Genomic DNA, 25,915 nt, shown 5'->3' on the forward strand with positions numbered 1-25,915 from the left:
CGTTGTCTCTCTTTGTAAGGGCTCTTCGGCATCATGTAAGTATGCTCCTTTGGTGGTATCAATATTACTCAATCTTCTCACTGCATACGTCCATAAAGTATCGTTCCATCGCTTTCGAGCCGAGTGCCACCGTAGCGGGCCTTATCAACAAGCGGACGATTGCAAAGAATCGGCTTGATTTGGATATCAGCAAGATTTCGTGCATATGGTTATCATTGGTAAATAGTGATCCATTGGTTTCTACAACGTCTGCCAACCTCTTTCGTTTATTGTAGTATGTGGTCTATTCAGCAAGCTACTTGTCTTCTGGTTCTTTGGGATTTTCATGGACGCAGCTATCATTGGATGTCGACATGTTTTCGTGCATACATGGGTATCACTGGTAAATAGTGATCGATTCGTTTCTACAACGCCTGCCAACCTCTTTCTTTTATTCTAGTATCTGGTAGATTCAGCAAGCTACTTGTCTTCCGGTTCTTTGGGATTTTCATGGATAAAGCTGTCATTGAATGTCGACATGTTTTCGTGCGTATGGCTATCATTGGTAAATAGTGGATGATCCGTGTTTTGGCTCCAATCCCAACCAACCCCTTCTTCTATTATTATAGTATGTGGGATATTCAGTAAGCTGCATGTCTTCTGGTGCATTGGGATTGCTGTGGATCAAGCTGTCATTGGATGTCGACATTTTTTCATGCGTATGGCTATCATTGGTAAATAGTGATCCCTTCTCTTCTTCAACGCCTGCTAACCTCCTCTTTTATTGTAGTATGTGGGCTATTCAGCAAGCTACTTGTCTTCTGGTGCATTGGGATTTCTATGGATGCAGCTGTCATTGGTAAATAATGACCCATTCTTTCTCTCAATGCCTACTAACACCCTAATTCATGTGGGGTATTCAGCGAACTACTTGTCGTGTTCCCTTTGCATTCTTGATGGATGCAGCTGTCATTGGATGTCCACAGGGTTTTATTCATATGGCTTTCATTGGTAAGTAGTGGATGATCCGTTTTTTGGCTCCAATCCCAACCAACCCCCTCTTCTATTATTATAGTATGTGGGATATTCAGTAAGCTGCTTGTATTTTGGTCCTTTGGAATATTCATGGATGCAGATCAAAGAGCAACGTCGACAGCATCCTTCAGTGTCAGCTTGCCTTATTACATCGTTCGATGGTTGTCGTTACTGTACCACCTAGTGGAAACTTCCTTTTATAAGCGTCTGCAGCGGCAAGGCAACAAGTTCGATACCTTTTGGTGTCGCCAAGTTTTATCTCGTCTTATTGTGGTCCTAGTTGTTGACAACCCTTCAATGGATATCCTGCTAGGCATGCCTGTTATCGGTGGATCATATCAGCTACAAGCAAGAAGCAGCAATGAGCAACAGAGCCCACATCTTTAGTGTCAGCATCATTTATTTGATCCTCTGGTGTTCTCGTTCTTGGCCAATTGATTTCAAGAGCGCTCTTCACCGCACGTGTCTTATGGATGTATCACATCAGCAACAAACAACAATGTTACGTGTCCTTTTGGTGCTGTCAAGGTGTATCCATCTCTCATGACATTCATCATCAAGTATCACTTGAAGAAACGGCTATCAGGGTTGGTCACTGTGTCGACATCTCTACAGCAAGGAAATGTGTTCTGATTACTGGGTGGCATCAAACATCGTGGATTCTCATATGACACTGGCTAAGTATTGTTACCATTACCTCAAAGATAAATTAGTGATATGCAGTTTTATAGGCCCATCATTCCATCAAGCTATAATTTCGCATGCTCTTTGGTGCCATCAAAGTCTCTCCTTACAGCTGTCAATGGCGAATCCTATTGAATTGGAAGACGAAGATCAACATTTGAATTTGGGTGGGTGTCTCAGAAGCAAGCAAGCGATCTCTATCTTATAGTTGTGGTTGTCAAGGATACCGTTTCCATGGTTTTGGAAATCAGCTATCTGCAAGTCGTCTCTTTATCGGTGGATCCTCAGAGCAATGTTTTTATCGGTGCCATGGCGGATCTCATTCCTCAAGTACTTGTATGGATACCTTGGACGTTCTCTTACAAGTGAATATTCTCGTGTGTGCTATTTCATCAAGACCGGATTTATTTGTTGCAGTGCATGATGTGTCTCTCATGACGCCTACCCAAGAAGGTCGCTTGATGGCAGCTACTACTGATATGGCGGATGTTTATTTGCTATGGGTAGAACGGGATGGTGCCTTACTCTTTTGTGTAAAGCATCGTTGGCAGCTATGATTCATTTGCGACAGTGTGGTCAGCCCTATCATGGCCCTATCAATTGCATTTGAGGATTACTGCCTTAGCCGTTGGAAGTTAGACTGTTACTCAGTGTCCTTGTGGTAGATATGGGATCATGTATTGCTTTTCGCTCTTATGGGTCGGCCTCTGTGGGCGTGGGATGCTATCCTTTTATCAGACCGAACATGTTGGCTCGAGCAGCACCTATAGAAGATGCTGTTGTTTACAATGGCAGCCCCCGTTATCCGGCTTGGTGCACCGTAGGGGAGAGGGTGACGGCAAAGCCTTCGCGTGGCCATCCTTGTCAGTACATGGGTTTCCATGGAAGCTAATTTGCCACCTTGTCATTTATATACTTATTACGCATTCATGAGCTTCACTAACAGTACTCCAATAGCTATACTTTGATGTGGGGAAGATGACGGATAATCTACAGCATATGTCAAGACAATACCATGGACAAGGCTTTCTTTGCAATCAATCAACGTTGAAGGTTGCTTTTGATCATACCATTTATCACGTGAGTTCTCCATCAGGCGGTGAAAAAGGCAAGTTGGGCAGAGCAAAATTTGGGTATCCCTTTCACGTCTACTCTTCTTCTCTTCATCTGCATTTCATTCCACTGGACAATGACATCCACAGCAACTTCTTCGCTACGGTTTATTCTCAAACGATGACAGCACGTACATGGCACCTTGCCCTACTCATTCTTTACGCGTTGTGCCGCGAACATGCAAAGAAACTAGCGCCTCGGGTTCTTTTTCAAGCTTGGTGACAACGAGCAACTACTTCCAGGGGATGTCTTTCTTGCGTAATATTGCAGCAGCATGTTGATCAGCTTTATCCATTACACAACAGCCATGTCATATAATCACTACTATCATCTCTTCATCCACCCAAGACATGCGTCGTTCTCCAACAGCACACTACAACACACGAGTCTCTTGACACAACACACGCTCTTGTACACTCCTCTACCACAATCAAAGTAACAGCATTCATTCCAGCAGTTGTTATTAGCAATACCTTTACTTCATTGTCTCAAACAGCGTTTTTTACTTGCAGCAACTTGTCCCACAGCCTTTTTTACGTGGATATTAGATAGCCATTGTATAGAAGCAGCTTTATGTACGTGTAGCAACTTGCTTCAATACGGCTTCTTCTGGATATGGATATGGATATCGGGTTTGGTATGTGGGATGGAAGGAATTGGATATATACAACGCATGCGAAAAGAGCCTTGTTCTTATGCATCCATTGTCAACTTGACCATAATGCTTGATGTTGTGATCCTGAACGATTGGAGCATATCTTACACGCTATTCCATGGCAGCTACAATTAGCATCCTTTGTGCAACATGTCAACCAAGTACAACCATCATCACCCAACTGCACATGCATGTAATTCACCATCACGCATCAAGTGCCGCTTCTTATCCATCTTAGCACAATGCACGCCCAAAGGATAGAAGATTTCCTAATCGATGTATCTCTCCCACTAAATTCATTCATTACACTTCTCATGAATCTATCGCTTGTGAATGACGTTGGATTACAGTAAAGGGCTACTTTAGCGACTACGACATAGCGTTGGCCATCCATTTCTAGGGTTCTATAGCATGAGCCCATCCTTTTTGAGTTGGATCTCATCGTATGAAGGCATTTAATGCATTGTATTATAGAAAGATGGATGCTATGACAAATGCAGTATATCCACTTGTGATTGCTATGATAAAGGAAGGGGATGAAAGGGGTCTGATTGATTCATTGTGTCTTGATGGCTGTAGTCGATAATATAACCCATTTCCCTTTGCTTTGTGATAAAATCTTTTCAACAACGTCGTAGCACACGATTCTCTTTTGTGATCTTGTAAGATAGTTATTTTATTACTATACGGGAGGAGAACCCCTATCCAATATCATTGTTGCTAGTAAAGACCATAAGCGTGGTATGCTGCCGAAAAGGCGTAGTTAATGCGGTTGACATACTCGGTGGCCTCTTGTTTTCTTGAATCAGGCATGGCAGCGAGCAACTTGTTTTCCAACGAATAAGTCTTGACAAATAGGCTCTGTACATCAGCGGTCACTAAACGAGTAACCAACGGCACAGAGTCAAAGGCAGGTTTCTTTTGAACCACTGCCCTAAGCGCATTCTCAATGTTGGGAACAAGGGAATCCATTTCACCCAATATGGTGTCTGCATGGCTTGACGATGTTTGCCCTCCAAGGTCACATGTACTCGTTGTTTCGACGATAAGATCTTCGAGCTTTTGCTCCGTTGTGTGGACTTTAAGGGCAGCACCATAGCCGTCAGAAGGCTGCCAACCATTAACTCGGGATTCCACACTACTCACGTAGCTATTAATGTTTGAGAGGCCTGAAGCACAATCCCTATACTGCTGGGCGTTGGCATTCAGTGCAACATTTACTAATGTACGGGGCACAGCCATAGAGGTTAACACGTGGTGTATACACCAATGTCATAATGTAGATAGAATAGATAATGTGCTTACCAAAAGCAAGAACGACGGTGACAAAGACGAAAGATGGATATCGCATTTTTTGATTCTTTGTTGATGACAATGAAAACTCGTATCAATCATTAAATGTAAATCGCTTAAATACCATTGTGATCGGTGAACAATGATAACTGAGGCAATGATGCAAGCAATGTGTAGCAGTGGCTTTATGCCGAGTCAATTCCATATGTACCCATTTGATGGATATCGCGGGACCAAATGTACGTATACAACAACTTGCTAGCCCTTTTGTTAAACTATGAGCAGGATAGGTGCACCATTGTTGTGCATGACTTGCAGAGTCTTTGGCTGTTCCACTATAGACGTTGCAATTTCCTGCTATAAGATGGCTTCGATAGATAAACCGCCTTGCTTTGTTTCCCCACCTTTTACAGCTCGATATTGATGCAAGCGCCACACTTCATCGTTGTATGACGATACAGTGACACAAAGGCATACACGCGCAAGTACACTTTCAATCATGACACTATCATACAGTGTTTGAAATTAGCAATTCTTAGCTATAAGCATTAAGGTGGTCTGTATTACAACTTCAAGGTTTCAAGGCTTGGTACCATGCTGAGTATCTCGGTTTATTGATCGGCAGGCATCGCTATGCATTATAATGCGTGCTAAATTCAAGGATAGCAACCATGAATCGAGGTGAGTGAGTGCTTTACACTATCATGTACATAATGTCATTCGCTCTGTCAAATACGGAGCGGCATACGAGTTTCCTACATGTCGTCATGACGCTTTGTCCCAAGAACTTAGTGACCCCTTGATAATGACAAGCATACTCAGCGTCAATCCATACGTCACTTTTCTAATTGCTCACGTTGTCCCATTATACCTCCCTCTCTCTCTCTCTCTCTCTCTCTCTTCCTCCCTCCTATCATCATTGATATATAATCCAAATGTTTGTTGATGACCCTGTCAAAGAAATGCTTGTATTACTATTACACTTTTTTTCAATATCCTAAACCTAAATTCTCTGGCTTATCAATGTGCTCCATGCGACATAGTTCTCGTACGATATAGTGCCATGCATCTTTCTCGAGACCTACTCGCCGTCCATGTTCCCACAGTCTTCGTCGCTTGTACTCGTATGTCGCATCATCAATGCCGCGTAAAATCTCATCCAGTCGATGTACCTCGTCGCGCCTTACACGTACAATGAAAGAATCCCAATCAACGTCAAACTCGAATGGCTCAATGATACCATCAGCAATGACAACTGGTACAACGCCATAGGCCATGAATTCCCATATCCGAGTAGTATCCAATGTCCATCCCATGGGAGCCAAACCATACTTTGCACGCGATAACTTTTCAGCGTATTCAACATCTGCGAGGCCTTGACCAATCTCGTATCCAGGGTAATGTGAAAAGTAGTTGAAAAAGAGTGAGCGGATACCATTTGAGTATTCATCATCGACTTGTACGCTGTCACAGCATCCATGGAAGAGAACAAAGATATCACGTTTGCCGACCTTGGGTTGACCTTCATCATTGAGATACCTGAGTGGATCGATGCCGAGATGATGGACGATACGAGTAGCAGAAGGGATGACAATGTCATGATGGTACCTGTGTCGATACATCCACTTTGATCGTTTATCACCCACGGTCTTGAGGAAGATGGCAGGCTGAAATCGCTCGTTTGATTGATAGTAGGTGAAGGTTTGATCCATGGGCATGGTCATGATGTGTGTACGACCACCTGTAGCGTTCCAATAAGGATATTGATTGATGACCATATCCATCATTGGATCAACGTATCGGCTGTCAACCTCGCAACGTTCATCCCATCGCCAATTGGTTTGAGACCAGCAATGATACAAGTAGCATGCACCAAAGAAGGGTATAAAGAAGAAATCGGCTTCCTCTGGATTCTTGGTTACATAAAGCTGATGGAACACACTGTTGGGATCAGTGAGCTGATCGTGCAATATGATTTCTGAATTGTAGTTGGACTCGTGGCAGCGTCCCTGTTGCACTGATTTGGGCACTTGGAAAGTAGACGGCGCTTCATACACGTAGATTTTGGGTCGACACACGGCATTCTCTACAGGTGGTGGCCAATATGAAGGGACATCTCGTACAGGAAGCGGAGGCGTTGGCGGCGCTGGTCGCAATCGTACAAATATCATACTGGAAAGCAAAAGGCAGGCAACAACCAATGCCAGGATCCACCGCATGTTGAATCGAAGCACTGCTGCCATGACAGATCGTGGAGGGCGCAACAACTTGTAAGGAAAGTAAAAGGGGGGAAAAGAGAGAGAGAAAAAAGATGTCGCTGCAAGTGTGTATCACACAACTTATCGCTGTCTTTTTGACTTGCTGCTCGTGCTTCTGCTGGGTTGTCTTTTGAAAGCCAGTGTGCCATCAACACCCATCTCTTGTTTCCATGATACCCAAAGTCAACCTATGCATCATATACAATCACCTCCGTTTTTATAAACTTCTCATTCACAAGTACTATACATTGTTCATTTTCTTTATGTGTATTGATCATGAAATAAAAGACTTCTTCACGCTACTACCTACAGCCCAGCGAGCTAAACTTTTCTGGAAGAAGCTAGTGCAGGAGCTAACATCCACACTTGTTTCATTCCTCAGCATACCACATCTAAGATTGTATTGGATCATAGCGCTGGAGGCAAACTACATACATCAATACTATGGATGATGCTTTACATGGAGTATGAATCATGCAAGAAGAGCCTGCCATTGGATAAGGAAATAGCAACGTTGTGCAAAATGATGCACATCATCTTATTGTCACGTACATCAGTCCTCAAAAGGCTATGCACTGGGTATAGGTGGATGGATAGCTACATAGAACATGATTTGAAGTATGCACGTATTCTTACTGCAGACGTACCCCTACATCCCGTTAGCCTCTTTCCCCGTTGTTTTTCTTTTTGCTATTGAAGAACAAGAAGTTGGAAACCTTTATTATCAAACGACCCACTTCGTATTGATATTTACATCACAAGGGTACTCGCATCACCAGATGTATGCAGTTTTCGTGTCGCTATACCACAACAAGCGCTGTAGGTGAGCATACTAGCGGAGTTGAAAAGGATCGACTCATCTACTTTGACCACGCTTATCAACGTGCCCACCAATTTCATTGTTGCAATACCCGTAGATCGATAAATGGTGTAGAAGATCCCATTGGAAGAATCAACCAACAATATACCACTCATTTAAAATGGCTAAGCTAAAAAACATGTTGCCATGTTACAAAAGAAAATGCTGGAGAGGGGTTTAGCGTCCACACCTGTCACTGAACAATAGGTAATGATCAATCAATTCTGCATGATGTAGTACACTGGTCAATAAGGATAGGTGTAATGACTACCACACTCATATCGACGTATGATGGCATGTGAGCGAATGATGAGTATTGTTTATTATAGTAAGGCGCTTTAATTTATGAATGATGGGCCTTCATGTACGTGCAAACGCCCTCGTATGGTAATACATTCGGCGGTATACCCATTGCACTGCTTGAAAATGATCGACCAGTCAGCAGATGGATGTATGTATGCGGCGAGAAAAGAATACTGCATTGCGGAGTAATGTGTGTAATCGAGGTATTGACAACGTGGGAGAATATCATGGAGATGGGCTAAAGTTCCCAAGCCCGATTTCCCGGGTTGATGACATGAAATGAGCGCGCTGCTTCGTTGGTGATGAATGCCGTGGAAGGGGTCCGATATGGTATCTCAGGGCAGGTGACCTTGCTTAAGTAACAGATGTGCGCGCATGATGCGTATGTGTGTATATGTGTGTGTAAGCGTGGGTGAGACAAACGGCGTGATCGTATGGATATGGCATGCTGTAATAGTATACACTTGGATGCATGTTTAGCTTGAACTATAAGGTCCTTTTCGATTTCGCATGTAATAGTAATATCGGAAAAAAAAGCCATCGCATAAAATGATACACACTTTGGCGCGCTCTAAAATAGTGGGGACCAGTGGGATGGTGTCATGTAATTCTTCTTCCCGTTTATAGCATGTTTAACCCCTTTTTCACCATCCTCATCATATATGGATGTGCGCGGGGCATCATGTCGATTTTGAATTTTGTGTACCCATCTCATCGTGTGAACGTCAGTGCATCGATGTGCAGCAGCAGACTCATCCGCCATCCCTTTTATCCCCCGTCATCGGATTTACAAGAAGCAACGAATTCGATTTGGACGTATACAGCAATGCGTATACACTATAGCTCATACAAGGTGCGTGTCGTTTGGAAAAAGACATCTGGTGGATGCTTGTTTACATGACACACACACACACACACGCATACATATACAATCATTGGCCCGTGCGACGTGAGCCAAAATAAGAGTTCTGAGGGAGGAGAAGGGAACAGGTGATACACCAGGTGATGATTGGCTTTTTAGGCCTATTGACGTATATGTGTCGCACAAGCTCGGTCAAATCAAGTTCTCTTTCTCCACACATACATATAGAATCAAGGCATTTTGAATAGTTGAAGTCTCGTGCCATGGGTTTATTTGACATGGTGTGAGAATAGGGGAAGGAATAACGTACATGCTTTTTTGTTTTTTGGCGGGCAAACGGGTAACAAATGTATGATTTTGTCCTTGTGATCTAGCAGCAGCAGCGGTAAAGGCCATAGAAAGAGGTAACCCATGTTTACATCTCTCACGACAGAATAAACAGGTGGTGTGCAAGAGTAAACATACCATGATGATGGTGATGATGATGTCTTTCAATTGTTTGTTTTCTTTTGGATAAGAGAGAAGAGAATGCGTGTGTATGTGTGCGTGTGTATTGGTGTGTCGTGTGTGTGTACACAACGCCCACATATGTAGATGGTTGTGCAACGTTTTTAACCTGCCCCCTTAAATGGATTCTGTGCTTCTTTTACATACATAGCATTTCAGCCACTCTCACTAAAGTAGTATTCATGGATGTGGCAATAGGATATTGGGTGAAGGGTGTGCGGGGGGAAGTATGGGTTGTTAATTTCTCACAAGGCACAGTGATCGGAAAGTGCTTTGTCAAATGTCGATGAGGTTTAACTCTCACGGTTGTCGGGCATGATCCCGTTCCATAAGATACGGCTATCACCCTACATACCACCACCAATGCGAGAGGTTTCCGAGCCTATATTCTTGGTTGACGCGGGAAAATCCCAACTTGTTCACGCACGCACGATCCTTGTTGCTGACAGAATTCCCTTCTCAACAAGTTGTTGATTGCTCCAACACACATACAACTGCTTGTGTTGTTCTTTTGATGCATAAAAGGTAAACAAGGAGAAAAGCAATAGAACATACCCATACTGAACGCGGCTTGACGCAACACAGAGCGACCAGATAAAGTTGGTTTGAAAAAGCGGGGCAGTGGTCACTCACTCTCTTCTCTTCCAAAAGCATTTACCCCGCACTCTTTTTGTAATCTTTGCCTGTTCTTTTCTCTTTCTCTCCCTCACTCTCTCTTTTCATTTTAAGCACACACAAAAAAACACATACACTTTATCTCTTTTGATATCGGGTTCAGCAAACACATATAGTCTCTACCGCATTCTACTCCCTTATATATATATACATACGCTTGTGAGGGGTGTTGCTATTGTTGGAACGATATGACAGAGCACTCAATCAAAGCGGAAGACGACACTGGCGCGGATCCATCAAGTAGCATGATTAATAGCAGCAGCTGCAATATCCCATCGCCTATGCTGGGCAGTGGTCGAAAACGCAAGCAGGATTTACAATACCCAGGGAATGGATCATTTACAACAAGCGATTCGTGGCCTACAACAACAACAACAACAACGTCAGTCGATGGTAATAATCCAACAACGTCGTTTGAATATCCACCTATTTCTTCATGGAGTAGCAGCAGCAGCAACACGCAGCAATACAAGCATTCGTCACTATTACACGATGATCATCCTCATGATACACCACTCATAGTTGATGAGCACCATCATCAAGGTAAGTCCTATAAAAATGTTGGGAATATGAGCGTGTATGCAGGAGATGTGACATTGCATGATATTTAGGATCACCTCTTTCTTTCGAGTTCCTTCCTTCCAGCAATGATTTTCGTACCAGTAACAGCGATCAACATGCTTCCTTGTTTGAGTTGCCAGCACTGCAGCATGATCCAGGAGACGTCAACAATACGTCGTCATCAGGTGGTCCATCTTCTCTACGCCATCAGCCATTGCGATTGACCGACTTGGCCACTCTTAATGAACGCAATCAGCAGCACTTGATTCAGTCTTGGGTCGGTGGAGGTGACAATCAGAGTAATAGTAGTGGTGAAGGAGGACGAGCAGGTGGTGTTTTAGAAGGTGCATCATCAGTGACCCAGCGTCATTCACCTGGCAATACAACACCTTCTTTGTTCTCGCCAAGTTTCCTTGAATCCCTTCAACAAGATGACGATCGATCCCCGCATCCACAACAACATGAGTTTATGCAACAACAAGATCATCCACATCATCCACATTCAGCAGGATTCGCATTGCATCATCATCACCACCAGCAGCAGCAGCAACAAGATTGGTCACAACATGATCACACATTTCCAGAGTTTGCTACTCCCAACTTTTCAGTCGACACAATGGTAATATTGCATGACGTGGTAATATGTATGAAAGGAGCTAATCCTCTTTAAAAAGATGCCCGATCGAGCACGGACCAACAGCCATAATGATTCGCTTCATTTCTTTGCCAGCTCAAGTACCAGCACTACATCAACGCCACCACCACCTCTTTCACCTACACGTTCTCTCTCTTCACCATCACCAATGTATGGTCGTCTTTCCAATCTATCCCTGAGGTCACGTCCCAATAGTGCCAATAGCAACACTCAACAATTGCCACCACCTACCATTCCCGAAGAGGATGATTATTCACGCACTGTATCATCAGCCTATGACATCTCGAGGCAATTCAAAGGCACTGGTGGCAGTGGTGGTCTTGTAACAGCATCAGCACGCATGTTACACAACAATGCCAATGCGGCTCGATTGAGACCCATCATCAATAGTTACTTGCAGTCCCCTGATCCTGCCGCCGCTGGTGAAAAGATGGTCATCATCATGACGAGCAAGGTTGCTCAAAAGAGCTATGGAACAGAAAAGAGGTAATGCGCGCTTATATAGGATGCTTTTTGTTTCATCATGCATTAACAATAATGCTATATAGATTTCTATGTCCTCCTCCTACAGCGATTCTCGTTGGCACATCGTGGTGGAACAAAGGATACAATGAACATGATCGTTTGGAGCATTCGCCACCATCGTTAACAGTGTGTATTTCGGGTGAAGCTACAAGTCAAACCGGTCAAGTGGAATGGTATTCGACTACAGGGAAAACATTGGGTCAAACAGGGCAGCAACATCATCATCCTAAAACAAATACATCGCCCACCACCACATCACCTCCCAATTCACGTTCTGATCCCGCTACAGCAGCAGCAGCAGCAGCAAATCGTTTCCGTAGCAACAGCATGACAGCAACAACGAGCGGAGTTGATTGGCAACATAATCATGATATGGAACCAGTGGCTGCAGGACGTTGTGTCGCCAAGAATCTCTACATTAATGATGCGGACGAGAAACGAAAGCGAGTTGAATGTCTTGTACGGATCCAAACTGGTGGAAATGTATTGGGGACATTGGCCAGCAAGGGGATTAAGGTCATTAGCAAACCTAGCAAGAAACGTCAAAGCGTCAAGAATATGGAACGTAAGTTGAAATGGATGTTTGTGTGAGTGAGTGATATAGGATGATGGATGACTGATGAAGCCAAGATGTTTCAAGTATGCATTCACCATGGAACCACGGTGTCCCTCTTTAACCGTATACGCTCGCAGACCGTGTCAACAAAGTACCTTGGTGTACAATGTGGTAATGCAGCATTCACAGTACCTGGATACAATGAAACGGGTGGCAACGGTGGTGGTGACAAGGAAGGCACGTGTTTTGTGGCGCGCACAACGAGTTGGGATCCCTTTGTGATTTGGATTGTGGATACGACTCGAGCACCTGGTGAAATACAGCAACAAGAAAATGAATCACCCGAAGCTTACATTGGCGGTGGTGCTTCATCCATCACGCATAACAGCAACATTGCCTATCCGCCACCCCCTGCTATTGCCATGCGAAACACAGGCGATCAGCCATTGGCCATTCATTACAACCAGCACATTGTATTACAATGCCTTACGACGGGTCTTGTAAGTCCTGTCATGATCATCCGAAAAGTGGACAAAGCATCAACCGTGTTGGGTGGAGCACGTTGTGGTCCTGATGGTATGGGTCATGCCGCCGGTGGTGCTGCTGCAGGTGGCGGTGAATATGGTGATGAAGCATTGGGTGATCCTGTATCTCAGTTACACAAGGTTGCTTTACAAATTGTACAAGATCCTTCACAAGCAGTAGTATCTCATCAGCATCAACAAGCCGCTCTGAATAGTATGGGGGATCCAACTTCGCCCAATGGATGGATGATGCCACGATCAACGCACCCTATTACGTACCTTGCTTGTTTAAATGACATGGTTGGCATGCACAAGACCATTGATTCACGCAAACCCGTTTCCATACCAACGACGCAACAACCCAATTCATTTATGGCAGCAACAGCAGCAGCTATGGGTGCCACTGATACATCCTCCCCCTCATCATCATCACCTTATTATCATCCATGGCATGATATTACATCACAAGAAGAAGGCAAGGTGGTTCGAAAACGACGCGTGTCAACAGATCATGCATTCTTTAACGATCCACTCAGCAACAACAACAATGGCAATGATGAAATGAGCATGTTTCGACGTCGAGTCAATAGTCTCGGCGACGATTCATTTTTCCGAGCACGACATCAACAAGAGCCGAGACGTGGACGTCGTATGTCAGTGGCCAGTGTTGGAAGTACAGGATCATCTTCATCCACAAGTAATAACAGCATGAGTTTGGGTGCCTTTTGGTGCGAAGATGTGTCGGATGCTGCTGTATGGACCATTGTAGGCACGGATTGTGCTACTTACAAGTTTTGGTCACCTCATGCTGCTTCAACAGAGTCATCAACAATGGCATCAGAAAATACACCATCACCATCACCACCTCCACCACCACAGCCACCTTCATCCAGCACTCATATCCCGTTTCCATCACTCAACGATTATACGGTCAATGGCGACGACAAGAAACAAGATAACAACAACAACAGCAACAACTTGACAATGACCCTTCATGGAGAAAACTTTACACGCGATATGCAAGTATGGTTTGCGGATGTCAAGGCTCCTCATCTCGAATACAGAGGCCGTGAATTGTGCTTGTGTCACCTCCCACCAAGACATGAATTAGTGACCTCTTTGCATTTGGATCATGGTCCTGAAGGTGGTTTCCAATTACCCATCTTGCTGGTCCGAGGGGATGGTGCCATCGTCTACAAGACTAATCACTATTATCGTTTCGGTTGAAGTATACTCCCACCGCTTTCTTTTATCCATTCTCTCTCTCTCTCGCTCTGTGCGCTTCCCTTTTTTTCTTTGTCAAATCATCGTCCCCAACATACCACCATGTTCTTTATTCTATGTGTGTATAACTATGATTATTCTTTCACTTGTTTTGCGACTATCCCCCTCCCTTTTCTTCCTTTGTATGCCTTATGTTGTATGCGTCCTCTTCTTTCCTCACCCCGCGACACCCCTTCTTCTCAACCCCTCCTCTTTCTTTTCACTTTTTGTTATATCCCATATTTGTGCTTTGGCTATTGATCTAGTTGTTTTTCCTTTTTTTCTTTTCTACAATGAACTACACTTGTACAACAAGTTTTGTCAATTTGTACAACAGAATGTGAGTGAGGGTGAGAGTGAGTGTGTGTGTGTGTGTGAAAAAAGTACAAGGAGATATGATATGAGATGAATGCATATGCAAAGATAAAAATGATAATGAGTTGTTGTTGTTGTGAGTGAGTGAGTGAATGCTAATTATGAGATGGAAAAGGAGGTGTGGAGGGTGGAGAAGGATCATTACTGGATAGCGCACTGACAATGCACGGGATCATCGTGTGACCATTCTGAAGAAGGCGAGGATGCTGCTGCTGCTGCTGTCTCAGGTGTTGTTACCTCGTGGTCAAGACGTGCATATGCAGGTTGTAGCTTGTAAAACCGACGATCCGTTACCGAACCGGCACTTCCACGTCGTCGTACGGTATCCACATGTCGTCCATTTTCCAGTGATAATCGTTTTCGAAGGACTTCAACTGCCTTGTAATCCAAACTGCTGCTTCGTCGTTTACATCCCACCATCACATGATCGGTTTTGGTCATCATGCTTGAAGTGGTTGTTGTTGTTGTGGATGTGGGTGGTGGTTGTCGTTGTTGCTCTTCTGCTGTACACTGTTTTCGATGCTCCCATCGCTTTAAATTCTCTCGTATGTATTCAACCGTAAATGACATTTCTAAAGACACGCACACTTAATACAGCTATTCGATTCATGTATGCACCCAACTTACCAGGCATGACTTGTCGAACACTGTCAAAGAGTTCCAGAGCCACAAATTTAATAAAGCCAATTTGTGAATCTTCGAGAATCACCTTGTCACGGTCGTTCATCGGTACACTCGGCATGCCCATAGCACGTTCCAGATCACCTTGTTGAACACATTCCTGCACAAGCAATTCGGCCCACTTGACCGCTCGTAAAAACGGCCGTGTCTAAAAAGAGAAAGCATCACATTAGACTACATGCGAGGTGCATCCTTCCATTCATATACACACATACCACATTGCTAATATCGGCACATTTGATTAATGCACTGCATATCAAAAGTCGTTCATTTTCAAGTGTAGCTGGATCCATCGTATGCACATTGACATTGGCTAAACGTGACGCCTGCGTCTTGATCTTTTCCACATAGTCGCCGTGCAACGACATGTCGGTTGCCAAAATGCTTGACACTACAATCTTGCGAAACTCTAAAAGAAAGAAAACATCATGTGGTGTGTAAACAAAAGAGATCACATGGGAACATGATTGCATGTTTTTTCTTTTCCTCTCTCCCTTTATTTTTACCTTGATAATCAGTAGAACCAGGACCATCACCCAAACGATCAAATCCATGCTTCTTCATGATTTGAAAGAGTGCCATAGAATGAAAACTTTCGAGCACCGATCGGTCATTGAAGAGGAGTGCCAATGGAGAGGATGTGTTTACCTAACAACATAAATAATGTGAGCATCACCAAAATAGGGAATACGCAAAACATCCAGTGCACCTTACCAAGAATACATTGTTGACACCAGGATGAGCAGCATCGTGACCCAGGGCTGCAGTCAATAGAGCAAAGACGTGTTTGGGCTGTAATAAATGTTGCATACGCGTACGTTGCTGTGGCGACGGTAACAAGGGATCTTGTTCCATCATGTTGACGTGACTACTGTTGGCAAAGGATACCACACCCAAAGAACAAAGAAAATAATATACACATTGGAGCACATCCACAGCATGGGCAAAGTTGTGATAAGGATTGCCATTGTGGTAGGCACCCGAGAGATCAACAATGAAATCATACAATTGGTCTAAAGAATACATAGGATCAATTAGATTTCTCCTCCTCCCAGCTTTTCGTATTCCCGCTTACCGTTAGTGATGGAAGAGTACGGTAACTCAGGTGACACCAGCACTTGTTCAAAGATTAAATAGGAGCAATGGATAAGATCGTCGCGCCCAAACTCAAAAGGATTGAAATCCCAGCTGGAAACCTTGTGTCTCAGTAATGATGCTCGTTCACTACAAAGAAGAATAAAAGAGAGATCAGCGAAATGGGGGATTGGCAAAAAAAGGAGACACAAGAAACCCAAGGCGGGAGAGTAGGAGAAAGGAGGATGAGGACAAGAGAAAAAAAGTGGTGTGTGCGTTTTCCGTTGGCCCGTCCACACCCACCCACATACATAATACACTGACACTGATTTTGATCCCCTCCCCCAAAAGCGCAATAAAAAAAGAACACTCGCTATTTACCTTGACAATCCCCGATGATGTCTTGTGCGTGGGACGCGTTGATTAGCATAGATAGCCATCAAAGATTGGGTGAACCTGTAAAGTGGCGTGAGTTCCATGATCTCATTTTTTTTTCGTTCCTTTGCCACTCTCTCTCATAATGACGATGACTTTTTCTCTCCCCCAAATTACACATACACACAATCTCCCCCCCATTGTCTTGGCCCGAGCCCCTTACCGATCGTCTTTGTTAAAGATTTCCTTGATGCGCACTTGAAGACCATCGTCATTGATATCCAAAGGATGATTGTCAGGGTATAAACATGTCGAGGTGCCATCATTGTTTCCATCCTGACAACCCGTTGTTGTTGTTGGTGATGTAGTCGTCTTGTTGGATAAAAAGGGCGGTGCAGGTGCTGTTGTTGTTGTACCTTGGTGCATTTTTGAATCATGTCGGGATCTGTGCAGTTTCTGCGTAAAGAGAGAAAGAGAGAAAAGAGGATATGTGTGAGTGTCAGTGACAGAGAATATGTTGGGGGAGGGGGTAACTATAAAACACATACCAGGAACATAGTCTTGATGACATCCATATGGAGCGGTTTGAGTAAATAATCCACAGCACCTGCATGGATACAATCGAGCATGAATGCGGTATCATCGTTGGTAGAACAAGCTAAATGACATGTTATTACATGGACGCGTATCGTTCACACACACACACACACACTCTCTTTACCTATGATAGGGACATCGATCGAATGTTGATCCAATTCACGACTTGATTTTCTGATCCATGCGATACGGGTATCATTGACAGCGGCTGAAGAAGAAGAGGCTGTGGAGCATGACGAAGAGCATGAAGGGGTATATACAGTATCATCGTCATTATCGTCATTGATGATGGTGGTGGCATCGAGATCAAGCAATAAAATGGTGGGTGATTCATGCTGTTTTACTTGTTCCAGGGCATCTGTTGGATTTGAATGTATAAAGACTAGAGAATGTGCGTGTTTGTATGTGTGTATCAGCAGACAATAACAACGTGGATACCTCCATGTGCGTAGAGGCGTGAATTGTGTCTAACCTTTTCCGAAAACGGATTGCAGCAACGGCGTATACGATGGCTGTTGATCATTGTATTCGTAGGGTGCGATAGTGTCAAGGATGTACGGTGTGGGTGCTGGTTGATAACATACAACAACAGAGCAATGTAGCGGGTCCATGGTGAAGAACGAATGATTGAATCGAAGACACTCGCGCACAACACACTCGATTCGTGTGATCTGTTGGTTGCTGATTGGAGTGCAAGAATAGAGAGCAAGCGATAAGCTTCGAGAATGAGGAGGAAAACAATAACGTCGTTATCGACTTGCGATATTAAAATGCAGTAGCAATAAAGAAAGAAAAAAGAGAGAAAGGGGGGAAAAGAGACAAGAGAGCAAAAAGAGACAAGAGAGGATGGGCGTTTCTTTTTTTGTGCAAGGGTAAGGTGAGGTTAGCTACGGTGATACAAAATAGAGAGACAAGTGCAAGTTAAGTGTAAGAAAAGAAAAAAAAAAGAGAGAGAGAAAGTAAATGGTAAGCTTATGATAAGCGATTGCAGAAAAATAAGGGTGATGCATGCCTTTTTCCTATTACTTTTTACACACACACACACACATTCTCTCTCTTAGACGCACACACACACATACACACACACCATTCCCACGTGGCATGACCCAAAAGTATCAGCAGCAGGGACCGCTCTTGTTCTTTGTTAATGCTTTATTACCATTGTTTGAACCATATTTCATCAATAGTAACAGCTAATTCATCTTTACACATACACACACACGCTTTTGTATCCTTGGCATTCATTCCTTTAACCCCCCGCCTTGACAGTGGTGCTCCACTTGAAATTACTTGTTCTGGGTCCCCCATGCGAGCCATTTGCCATGTTCTTGGCGGGCATTGGTGCACGCACGCGCGCGCGCCCGGACCCGAAATCGCACACAAACCACCCAATCGTCGTTCTTTGGTTGCCTCGGATGAATAGCACACATATCACATCATTTACTCAAATCCATTATACAATCTCCTGACTCTTTATACTTTGCCTTATTCATCGTTATTATCATCCACATGCGCCACCCTTGTGCTCTTTTCATCCCAAATGCACCTTCATTTATTATTGCAAGTTTACACTTTTGTTTGCAGAATAAGGTTAGGCTTTGTAACACGTCTCACAAAATAGGTCGCACCGTAACCAACAACTCCAAAACACCAAGGGTATCGGCCGATCCCCACAAACGCATACACATACACACACATCTTGTAGCCATAGAGTCATTCATGTATATATTTAACTTGGCCATTCTTTGGTGGGACCCCCTGTATCTTCATACCAACCATACTCTTTTTGTGAAGCATTGCATAAAGCCCCAGATTAAGGAACCAGCATAGAACAGAGTACAATATCATTCACCCACCATCACAGCCAATCTTGTCAATTTGGCTGCCATGTTTCAAATAGCCACGTGGTTCCTAACCCCTGGTTTCCTATCTTTTGCTCTCTCTCTCTCTCTCTCCGTAAAGAGAGTGTGTGTCTATCACTTGGTACTTTAAGTGGGAAAAAAGTTGTTATTGCAGCAATCTACATACAAGCGGGTGCATGTGCATTTATGTTGTGGGGTAAAAGAAAAACACGAACGTGACCCCATCACTCACGCAACACATCTTGGTGTATATGCATGTGCATATATAAGAAGGTGCACGCGTGTGTGGGAATGCAGCCGAGGCAAACAAAGCTGCATGGTTGCACCATGTCCGTGATGGAAAAATGCATGCAAAACGATGGTCATTGTGACCTTGTAACCATGCAAAAACAAGATCATCGGCCATAGGCGAGGAGTCGTCTCGGCGCCACTTGCATGATACATACTCTTCTTTTCCCCTTCCTACCTACCTACAACAAGGCATCTTTATGACATGAAGCGATAACCCATATGATAGATAATAAGCTCATGTGTGTGTGTGTGTGTCACATTCCAAGGCCAACCATTTGCTTGATGTGTACGTACGGAGGGAAAGAAAAAAGGTGATGCAAAGGAGAATCAAGTCATCATGCACATCAACGGGCATATCACTGCATCATGCATACGTGGGGCACCTTGTCTCTTTTTCCACGTAAGGTGTTAGATATGAAGCAATACGTATCATACTATGCGACCCACCACCTCGTCGACAGGATCTTTAGTCCGGAAGCTTAAATCGACTTGCACAACCACCCCCATCCATAGCTCTCTATTTATACAACCATTTGATAATGTTTCATCACATCTCATCGGTCATTGACAATGTTCAAGAAACGAGACGATAATACTTGAGACGTAACCAGCACATGGCGTGAAGAAGCTAAGCTGCTTTTTTTTTCTTTTGCATAAAGTCAACCGGTTTGGATTACACAAGATTGTTCCTGGGATCATCACGGCATACTTTGTTTGGGCACACAGACATCATCACAGCATGTATGAGAGACCCATGGTTGTGGTTATTTATCATTCATCAATCTACATTTGCCATGAGGTGCGTGGCACTTTATACCATCATCATTCATCTCCTTTGATCCCTCCCCCGGATAAAAGGAAGCCAAGACAATCATGTTGTACCTGGCAAATCCTCTACTATGTATGTACAATGTACCCTATCATCTCTTTCCCCCAACAAATTTCAATTTGCATAAGCTGTCACCATATCTATGGATACGCTCATTGACGACGATGTCATAAAGTGATGGATCTTGTGGCAACGATCTTTTAGCCGAGGCAACCACATGTTGCCTACCTTGGACGTCCTCAATGATGTAATTGAACATTCACATCACTCAACCTGACATGGCAAGATATCCGTGGCATGAATGCCAATAGAGAATAGGAATGCACAGACATCATTGTTGGCATTATATGTGTGTCTCCAGTAAAACTGTATTAGCCTGTGATGGATCGACAGGCCACATTTCCCTCATTTTGCTTCATTGTCTTTTGCTTTAATTATCAAGAATACAATGTGTCTTGCTCTTTGTCAACGACTCGATCATTTATTTGTCGCTGTTGGGAGAGAGAGAGATACCACAACAACCGATCATTCTTCGCTTTACGCTTTCTACAACCCCTCTTTCTACTTCCGTATACACACTCCACCACCCTATAATGACACAACGCAACGGCAAAAAAAGCAATCGGAGGCCACAGAATCGCAATCGACGACGAGCAGGGTCTTCAGGCTTTGAACATGAAGAGGACAGCGACATGATTTCCAATATCGACTTGATCGAACCACTGCAATCTACATTGTCGTTCCTTCCTGCACGACCAGCCAAGGTTACCAAACGTAGCCACGACACACCAATGAAGACGTTCCCAATGGGTGGTGTCCCTGTCGAATTCCCATTCCAGCCTTGTAAGTTAATGCTCCATTGGCAAACTCGCGCGTGCGTGACAACAGCAGCAGCAGCCCTATTCACAGTAAGCGTTCATTTTCATATCAGACCCGGCGCAACTGCAAATGATGGTCAAGGTAACGTAACCAAGGATACGCGTGTGTTACGCGTGCAAAAAAAACGCGTCGTATCTATGTGTAACTCATACATCCACATGATTTAGATCATCCAAGCACTCAAAAAGAAGCAGAATGCGTTACTGGAAAGTCCAACAGGTATTGATGTTTGGAGTGGCACGGGGGTTGTACCCGAGAGAGATATATGCAAGATCTAATGTATGCATTTGACGTCCACGTTGTGTGTCACAGGCTCGGGAAAATCATTGGCTATTTTATGCGCAGCATTGGGTAAACAACAACACACCCATTGGCATGGATTGTGTACTCAACATGTTATCTTTATAGCATGGCGAGAATACGAGAAAGAAAAGCTGAGGATCGAGGATGAGAAACAACGATTGGAAGATGCAAAATTGATTCAAGACACATTGGCTTCCATACAATCAGCACCTCCACCACCTTCATCAACAGCACAAGAAGCGATTGTTATCAGTGATGATGAGGAAATCAGTCAACCAACAATATCATTGGATACCGACATGGATCATCATGAATCATCCGGAGGCACGAAACGACAACAGCCATCCCCTTCTTCATCACCCTCACCATCCGACGATCATGACCAAGATGATGATTTTCGACCTGTAAAGATACCACGGGTGATACAACAACAGCTACACCAGCAACAAGCAAAAAAAGAACCTGATGAATCACAACCTATTCAGCTCGAGGATGGAGAGGAGCTACATGAATTCCTGAAAAGAGTCGAAGAGCACAATAAATCCAGGCCAAAGCAACGCATCCCCAAGATCTTTGTTGGAAGTCGAACGTATGTATGGATGGATCATTTGATACGTGCAATCAAGTTTATTCATTATCTATGTATTAGTCACAAACAATTGGCACAGCTTGTGGGTGAATTGAAAGGAAATACAAGATATAGGCCAAGTAAGTAGAATGCCATCTCATTGCGTTAAGCGGGTGCTGATACTATCGTGCTACTTACATTAGAAATGTCCATCCTTGGAAGCCGTGAACAATATTGCAGCAAGTATCCGATAGCCAAATACATGGGGATTCTGTACTAATGGATCTTTGTAGTTCACAAGACGGTGGCCAAGTCATACGACAAGAATGAGGAATGGTAAGCAATGCCAACAACAGCTCATTGTCAATGCATATCTCTCATACCAACTATTCCATAGCCGGTTGCTTTTGGATGCCAATGCATGTCGATTTGCAAACAACGTGAACAAGGTTGTCAGCCATCCCAAGGTACGCCCTGGTGGTGATCTGGAAATTTGGGATATCGAGGATTTGATTGAGCTGGGTCGAGCAAAAGAAGGTAAAGGTTTCATTGTGTGTGTGAGATGGGAGGGCTACAGTGTGCTAACAATGAACCCCATAGGATGCCCGTACTTTTCTTCACGAACAATGGCGGAATCTGCCGATCTTATCTTTTGCCCATACAACTATATCCTCGAGCCATGTAAGAACTACAATGCTGTGCTTTGTTCTTGTGTATTGACCCATGCCCTATGACAGCTATCAGAAAAGCTATGAATATCAATTTGGAAGGAAGCATTGTTATCCTTGATGAAGGTGACTATCATTAGCAGTTTTGGGATTTTGTCTTTGGATGTTGACATGTATCCTATAGCACACAACATTGAAGATGCGGCACGCTCGGCAGCGTCTTTTGAAGCAACCGACACCGACTTGAGGATTCTGATGAAGGAGTTCAAATGGGTGCTGCGTGATCGCAAGGTCAAGGCCAATGTTGGGCTTTGTGCAGCTTATGAGGCACTTTCAGTGGTAAGGTTGTTAAGTTATGGCTTTGAGGAATATCACGCTGATTCATTTTCAAGATGGCAGGCACCCTAGAAGACTTTATTCAAAGACCAGAGGAGTACAATTTAAAGCGTGACAATTACGAGGAACACATTTACGTGTAAGTATTACAAGCACATCTCCTCTCTCTATCGCGAGAGATCTTACCATCGGCTTGCTCTCTTTTGTAGCTGGTCGGGTCAAAAGATGCTGCAGGCTTTGGAAAAAGGAAAAGTGGGCGAAACACATCACAACATGGTTCTCAAGGAAGCTTTTGCGCTCGTTTACGAACATGTGGAGGAGGTCTTTAAGAATGAGAGTGAGCGGGCAAAGGAACCAGAAGAAGACGAGCAGCAAGAAGATGAAAAAGAAGAAGAAGAGGTGAAAAGCCAAAAATGCCTCACGTTGAAATCTCTAAGAGTGTTGGAAGGTAAGCAAGCATTTGGTTTAATGGTGGATTCATATTCATCTTTGGGATGCTAGGCTTGTTCTTGGTTCTTGGTTATATATACAAAGAGGGTCGTGATTTTCGAAACGACTACACTATGGCAATCATTGAACGGATTAGCCGCAATGCACCTATTACTCCTCGCACAGGTTTGTATATACCTCTATGTCCCAAAAAGCAATATCATCTGCTAATGCCTTTAATTAGATGCTCCATGGACGGCAAAACTTGCATTTTGGTAAGCATCCAACGAATGTGGCGTGCGTATGAGTGTGGGCTAATAATGGGCGTACTAGGTGCCAGAATCCCGGCGTCTCGTTTCATGAAATCGCTGAACAGGTGCATTCTGTCGTTCTTACAAGCGGCACACTCTCTCCTGTGAGTATTGTCTTGGTCATGGATCATGTGATACTAACCATGTGGATAACAATGATATAGCTAAATACGTTCGCTTCCGAATTACAAACCGAGTTGTAGGTGTCACAAAACTTTATTCGCATGAATTACCCATTTACGCACTTTTTCTTTGTAGCCCTATCCGCCTTGAAGCCAACCATGTCATTGACAAGTCTCAAGTATGGATTTCTTCTGTTCCTACTGGGTATGTTGTGTTTTGACTTTGTACCATTTTGGATGTATTCAATGGCTGATTTCATATAGACCTGGCCAAGTGAATCTCTATGGCACATGGAATCAAGTATCCCAATTTTCATATCAAGATTCAGTGGGACAAGGTATACACATATCATTTGTCTACAACTGTATACTAATAGAATGATGAATAGCGATATGTGAGATTGCTGAGACTATTCCATACGGCGTTCTTTGCTTCGTTCCTTCTTATCAGACCATGGATAAGCTTATCGATCGGTGGAGGGTAGGTCGTTGGGGTCACGCAAATTTGGAATTGGGTCTTTCTAAACATCCTCTTCTACTATTAGATTACTGGCATTTACGAGCGCATGGAGAGACGCAAACATATCATTTGTGGTACGGCTCGTTTTGATGTGATTGACGGGCGAATGACACTAATGGCATGATTCATTTTAGAACCTCCTGGACGAGGGAACAAGAAAGCATTTGAGATGCTGCTTAGCCAATACTACAGTTGCATTAGCCAAGTTGAAGGCTTACGAGAACTACCGGAAGAAGGCAAGAATGGTGCGCTCATGTTTGCTGTAAGTTGGATGATAGGCAAGCGCCAAGAATGTCATTAAGCTAACGTAGGCTCCTAGGTTTATCGAGGAAAAGTCAGCGAAGGCATCGACTTTACCGACAACAATTGCCGTGCCGTTGTCACACTTGGCATTCCCTTTCCAAACTTGTAAGTGAGAAAAAAGGATAGCTAGTCGTTTCCATCCACATGCTCATACATTTTTCCAGCAAGGATCTTCAAATAGAGCTTAAACGGGATTACAATAATGCACGATACAAGAAAGGTGACCAAGTGCTTGACGGCACAGAATGGTGAGTTGATACAATAACGGGATGATGCTAGGGCTCAGGTGACTAATCCATCATGGTCCCTTGTATTTGCAGGTACAACACCCAAGCTTATCGAGGTGAGTCTCTTTCATGTTCATCATTATGGGATTAATACCAACAAGCCGTTTTTCGTTTTAGCCATCAATCAGGCGCTGGGACGCTGTATTCGGCATCGAAAGGTATGATCATGGATGAATGTGTATGTGTATGATGAGGATGATTTACATGTTTTTAGGATTGGGGTGCTGTCATTTTGCTCGAGCAAAGGTTTACTTATACACGCAATGTCTCACAACTGTCAAAATGGGTGCGACCTTTATGTCAGACGTATGGAAACTATACCAATGCACTTGCTGGGCTGCGGAATTTTGCGATGCAGCAGATGGAGAATGATCGACTAGAAAAGTTAGCCAAGGAAGAAAAAGAAGACGCTGCTATCCTTATCGAGTATGAGCAACAGCAAGGGCTGATCGATTATGAATCACAGCAACAACAGCACACCTCCACCACTACCACCACAACGATGACAACAACAACAACGTCAACAACGAGTGACAAGGTCGAGTGATTATAGCAGCATCATTTGTACATTTTCTTTTCACATTCACTATACACAAGCATTTGAATACATACATATACAATCATCCTCTTTTCTTTTTCTAGCATGGTTGATACCTGCCGTAATAAATGTTTTCATGCATCAATCTTTTTAACCATCATGGATAAAAGTTATACGTGTCAAGAAAAAGTATAGAGCCTCTCAAGTTTTATACGTATATAAGAGTGGGGTCATTGGACTACTTTATTGATTGATTGATG

General features: G+C 43.7%; 6 protein-coding genes across 6 annotated transcripts; 3 read left to right on the plus strand and 3 right to left on the minus strand.

Moving 5' to 3' along the window:
- Nucleotides 1-489: 489 nt before the first annotated feature.
- On the plus strand, nucleotides 490-2,337 carry O0I10_012258 (uncharacterized protein; the record flags this gene model as incomplete). Its single annotated transcript, XM_058492198.1, has 6 exons — nucleotides 490-544; nucleotides 625-713; nucleotides 770-838; nucleotides 903-990; nucleotides 1,055-1,400; nucleotides 2,250-2,337. The coding sequence occupies 6 exons, from the start codon at nucleotides 490-492 to the stop codon at nucleotides 2,335-2,337; spliced, it is 735 nt and encodes a 244-aa protein (XP_058337021.1).
- A 1,849-nt stretch (nucleotides 2,338-4,186) lies between these two features.
- Nucleotides 4,187-4,817, minus strand: O0I10_012259 (uncharacterized protein; the record flags this gene model as incomplete). The annotated part of the gene is made up of 2 exons (XM_058492199.1): nucleotides 4,187-4,686; nucleotides 4,772-4,817. The coding sequence occupies 2 exons, from the start codon at nucleotides 4,815-4,817 to the stop codon at nucleotides 4,187-4,189; spliced, it is 546 nt and encodes a 181-aa protein (XP_058337022.1).
- A 931-nt stretch (nucleotides 4,818-5,748) lies between these two features.
- Nucleotides 5,749-7,002, minus strand: O0I10_012260 (uncharacterized protein; the record flags this gene model as incomplete). The annotated part of the gene is made up of 1 exon (XM_058492200.1): nucleotides 5,749-7,002. One exon carries the CDS (start codon nucleotides 7,000-7,002, stop codon nucleotides 5,749-5,751), a length of 1,254 nt encoding a protein of 417 aa, XP_058337023.1.
- Nucleotides 7,003-10,411: 3,409 nt separating this feature from the next.
- O0I10_012261 (uncharacterized protein) lies at nucleotides 10,412-14,271 on the plus strand (the record flags this gene model as incomplete). The annotated part of the gene is made up of 5 exons (XM_058492201.1): nucleotides 10,412-10,766; nucleotides 10,835-11,403; nucleotides 11,459-11,925; nucleotides 11,988-12,529; nucleotides 12,605-14,271. 5 exons carry the CDS (start codon nucleotides 10,412-10,414, stop codon nucleotides 14,269-14,271), a joined length of 3,600 nt encoding a protein of 1,199 aa, XP_058337024.1.
- Nucleotides 14,272-14,823: 552 nt separating this feature from the next.
- O0I10_012262 (uncharacterized protein) lies at nucleotides 14,824-18,020 on the minus strand (the record flags this gene model as incomplete). Its single annotated transcript, XM_058492202.1, has 11 exons — nucleotides 14,824-15,254; nucleotides 15,310-15,511; nucleotides 15,579-15,772; nucleotides 15,870-16,011; nucleotides 16,078-16,376; nucleotides 16,439-16,587; nucleotides 16,819-16,893; nucleotides 17,036-17,268; nucleotides 17,361-17,470; nucleotides 17,534-17,791; nucleotides 17,882-18,020. 11 exons carry the CDS (start codon nucleotides 18,018-18,020, stop codon nucleotides 14,824-14,826), a joined length of 2,232 nt encoding a protein of 743 aa, XP_058337025.1.
- Nucleotides 18,021-20,984: 2,964 nt separating this feature from the next.
- On the plus strand, nucleotides 20,985-25,664 carry O0I10_012263 (uncharacterized protein; the record flags this gene model as incomplete). Its single annotated transcript, XM_058492203.1, has 28 exons — nucleotides 20,985-21,234; nucleotides 21,323-21,351; nucleotides 21,438-21,489; nucleotides 21,583-21,621; nucleotides 21,679-22,162; nucleotides 22,223-22,281; nucleotides 22,345-22,380; nucleotides 22,435-22,477; nucleotides 22,539-22,678; nucleotides 22,742-22,822; nucleotides 22,879-22,935; nucleotides 22,994-23,148; nucleotides 23,202-23,284; nucleotides 23,355-23,593; nucleotides 23,647-23,760; nucleotides 23,819-23,849; nucleotides 23,908-23,989; nucleotides 24,050-24,084; nucleotides 24,144-24,212; nucleotides 24,272-24,345; nucleotides 24,397-24,488; nucleotides 24,553-24,601; nucleotides 24,662-24,789; nucleotides 24,847-24,935; nucleotides 24,995-25,078; nucleotides 25,151-25,173; nucleotides 25,235-25,275; nucleotides 25,332-25,664. 28 exons carry the CDS (start codon nucleotides 20,985-20,987, stop codon nucleotides 25,662-25,664), a joined length of 2,991 nt encoding a protein of 996 aa, XP_058337026.1.
- Nucleotides 25,665-25,915: the final 251 nt, after the last annotated feature.

This window comes from Lichtheimia ornata, assembly GCF_029851405.1.
Source record: "Lichtheimia ornata isolate CBS 291.66 chromosome Unknown scaffold00118, whole genome shotgun sequence".
Lineage (NCBI taxonomy): Eukaryota > Fungi > Mucoromycota > Mucoromycetes > Mucorales > Lichtheimiaceae > Lichtheimia > Lichtheimia ornata.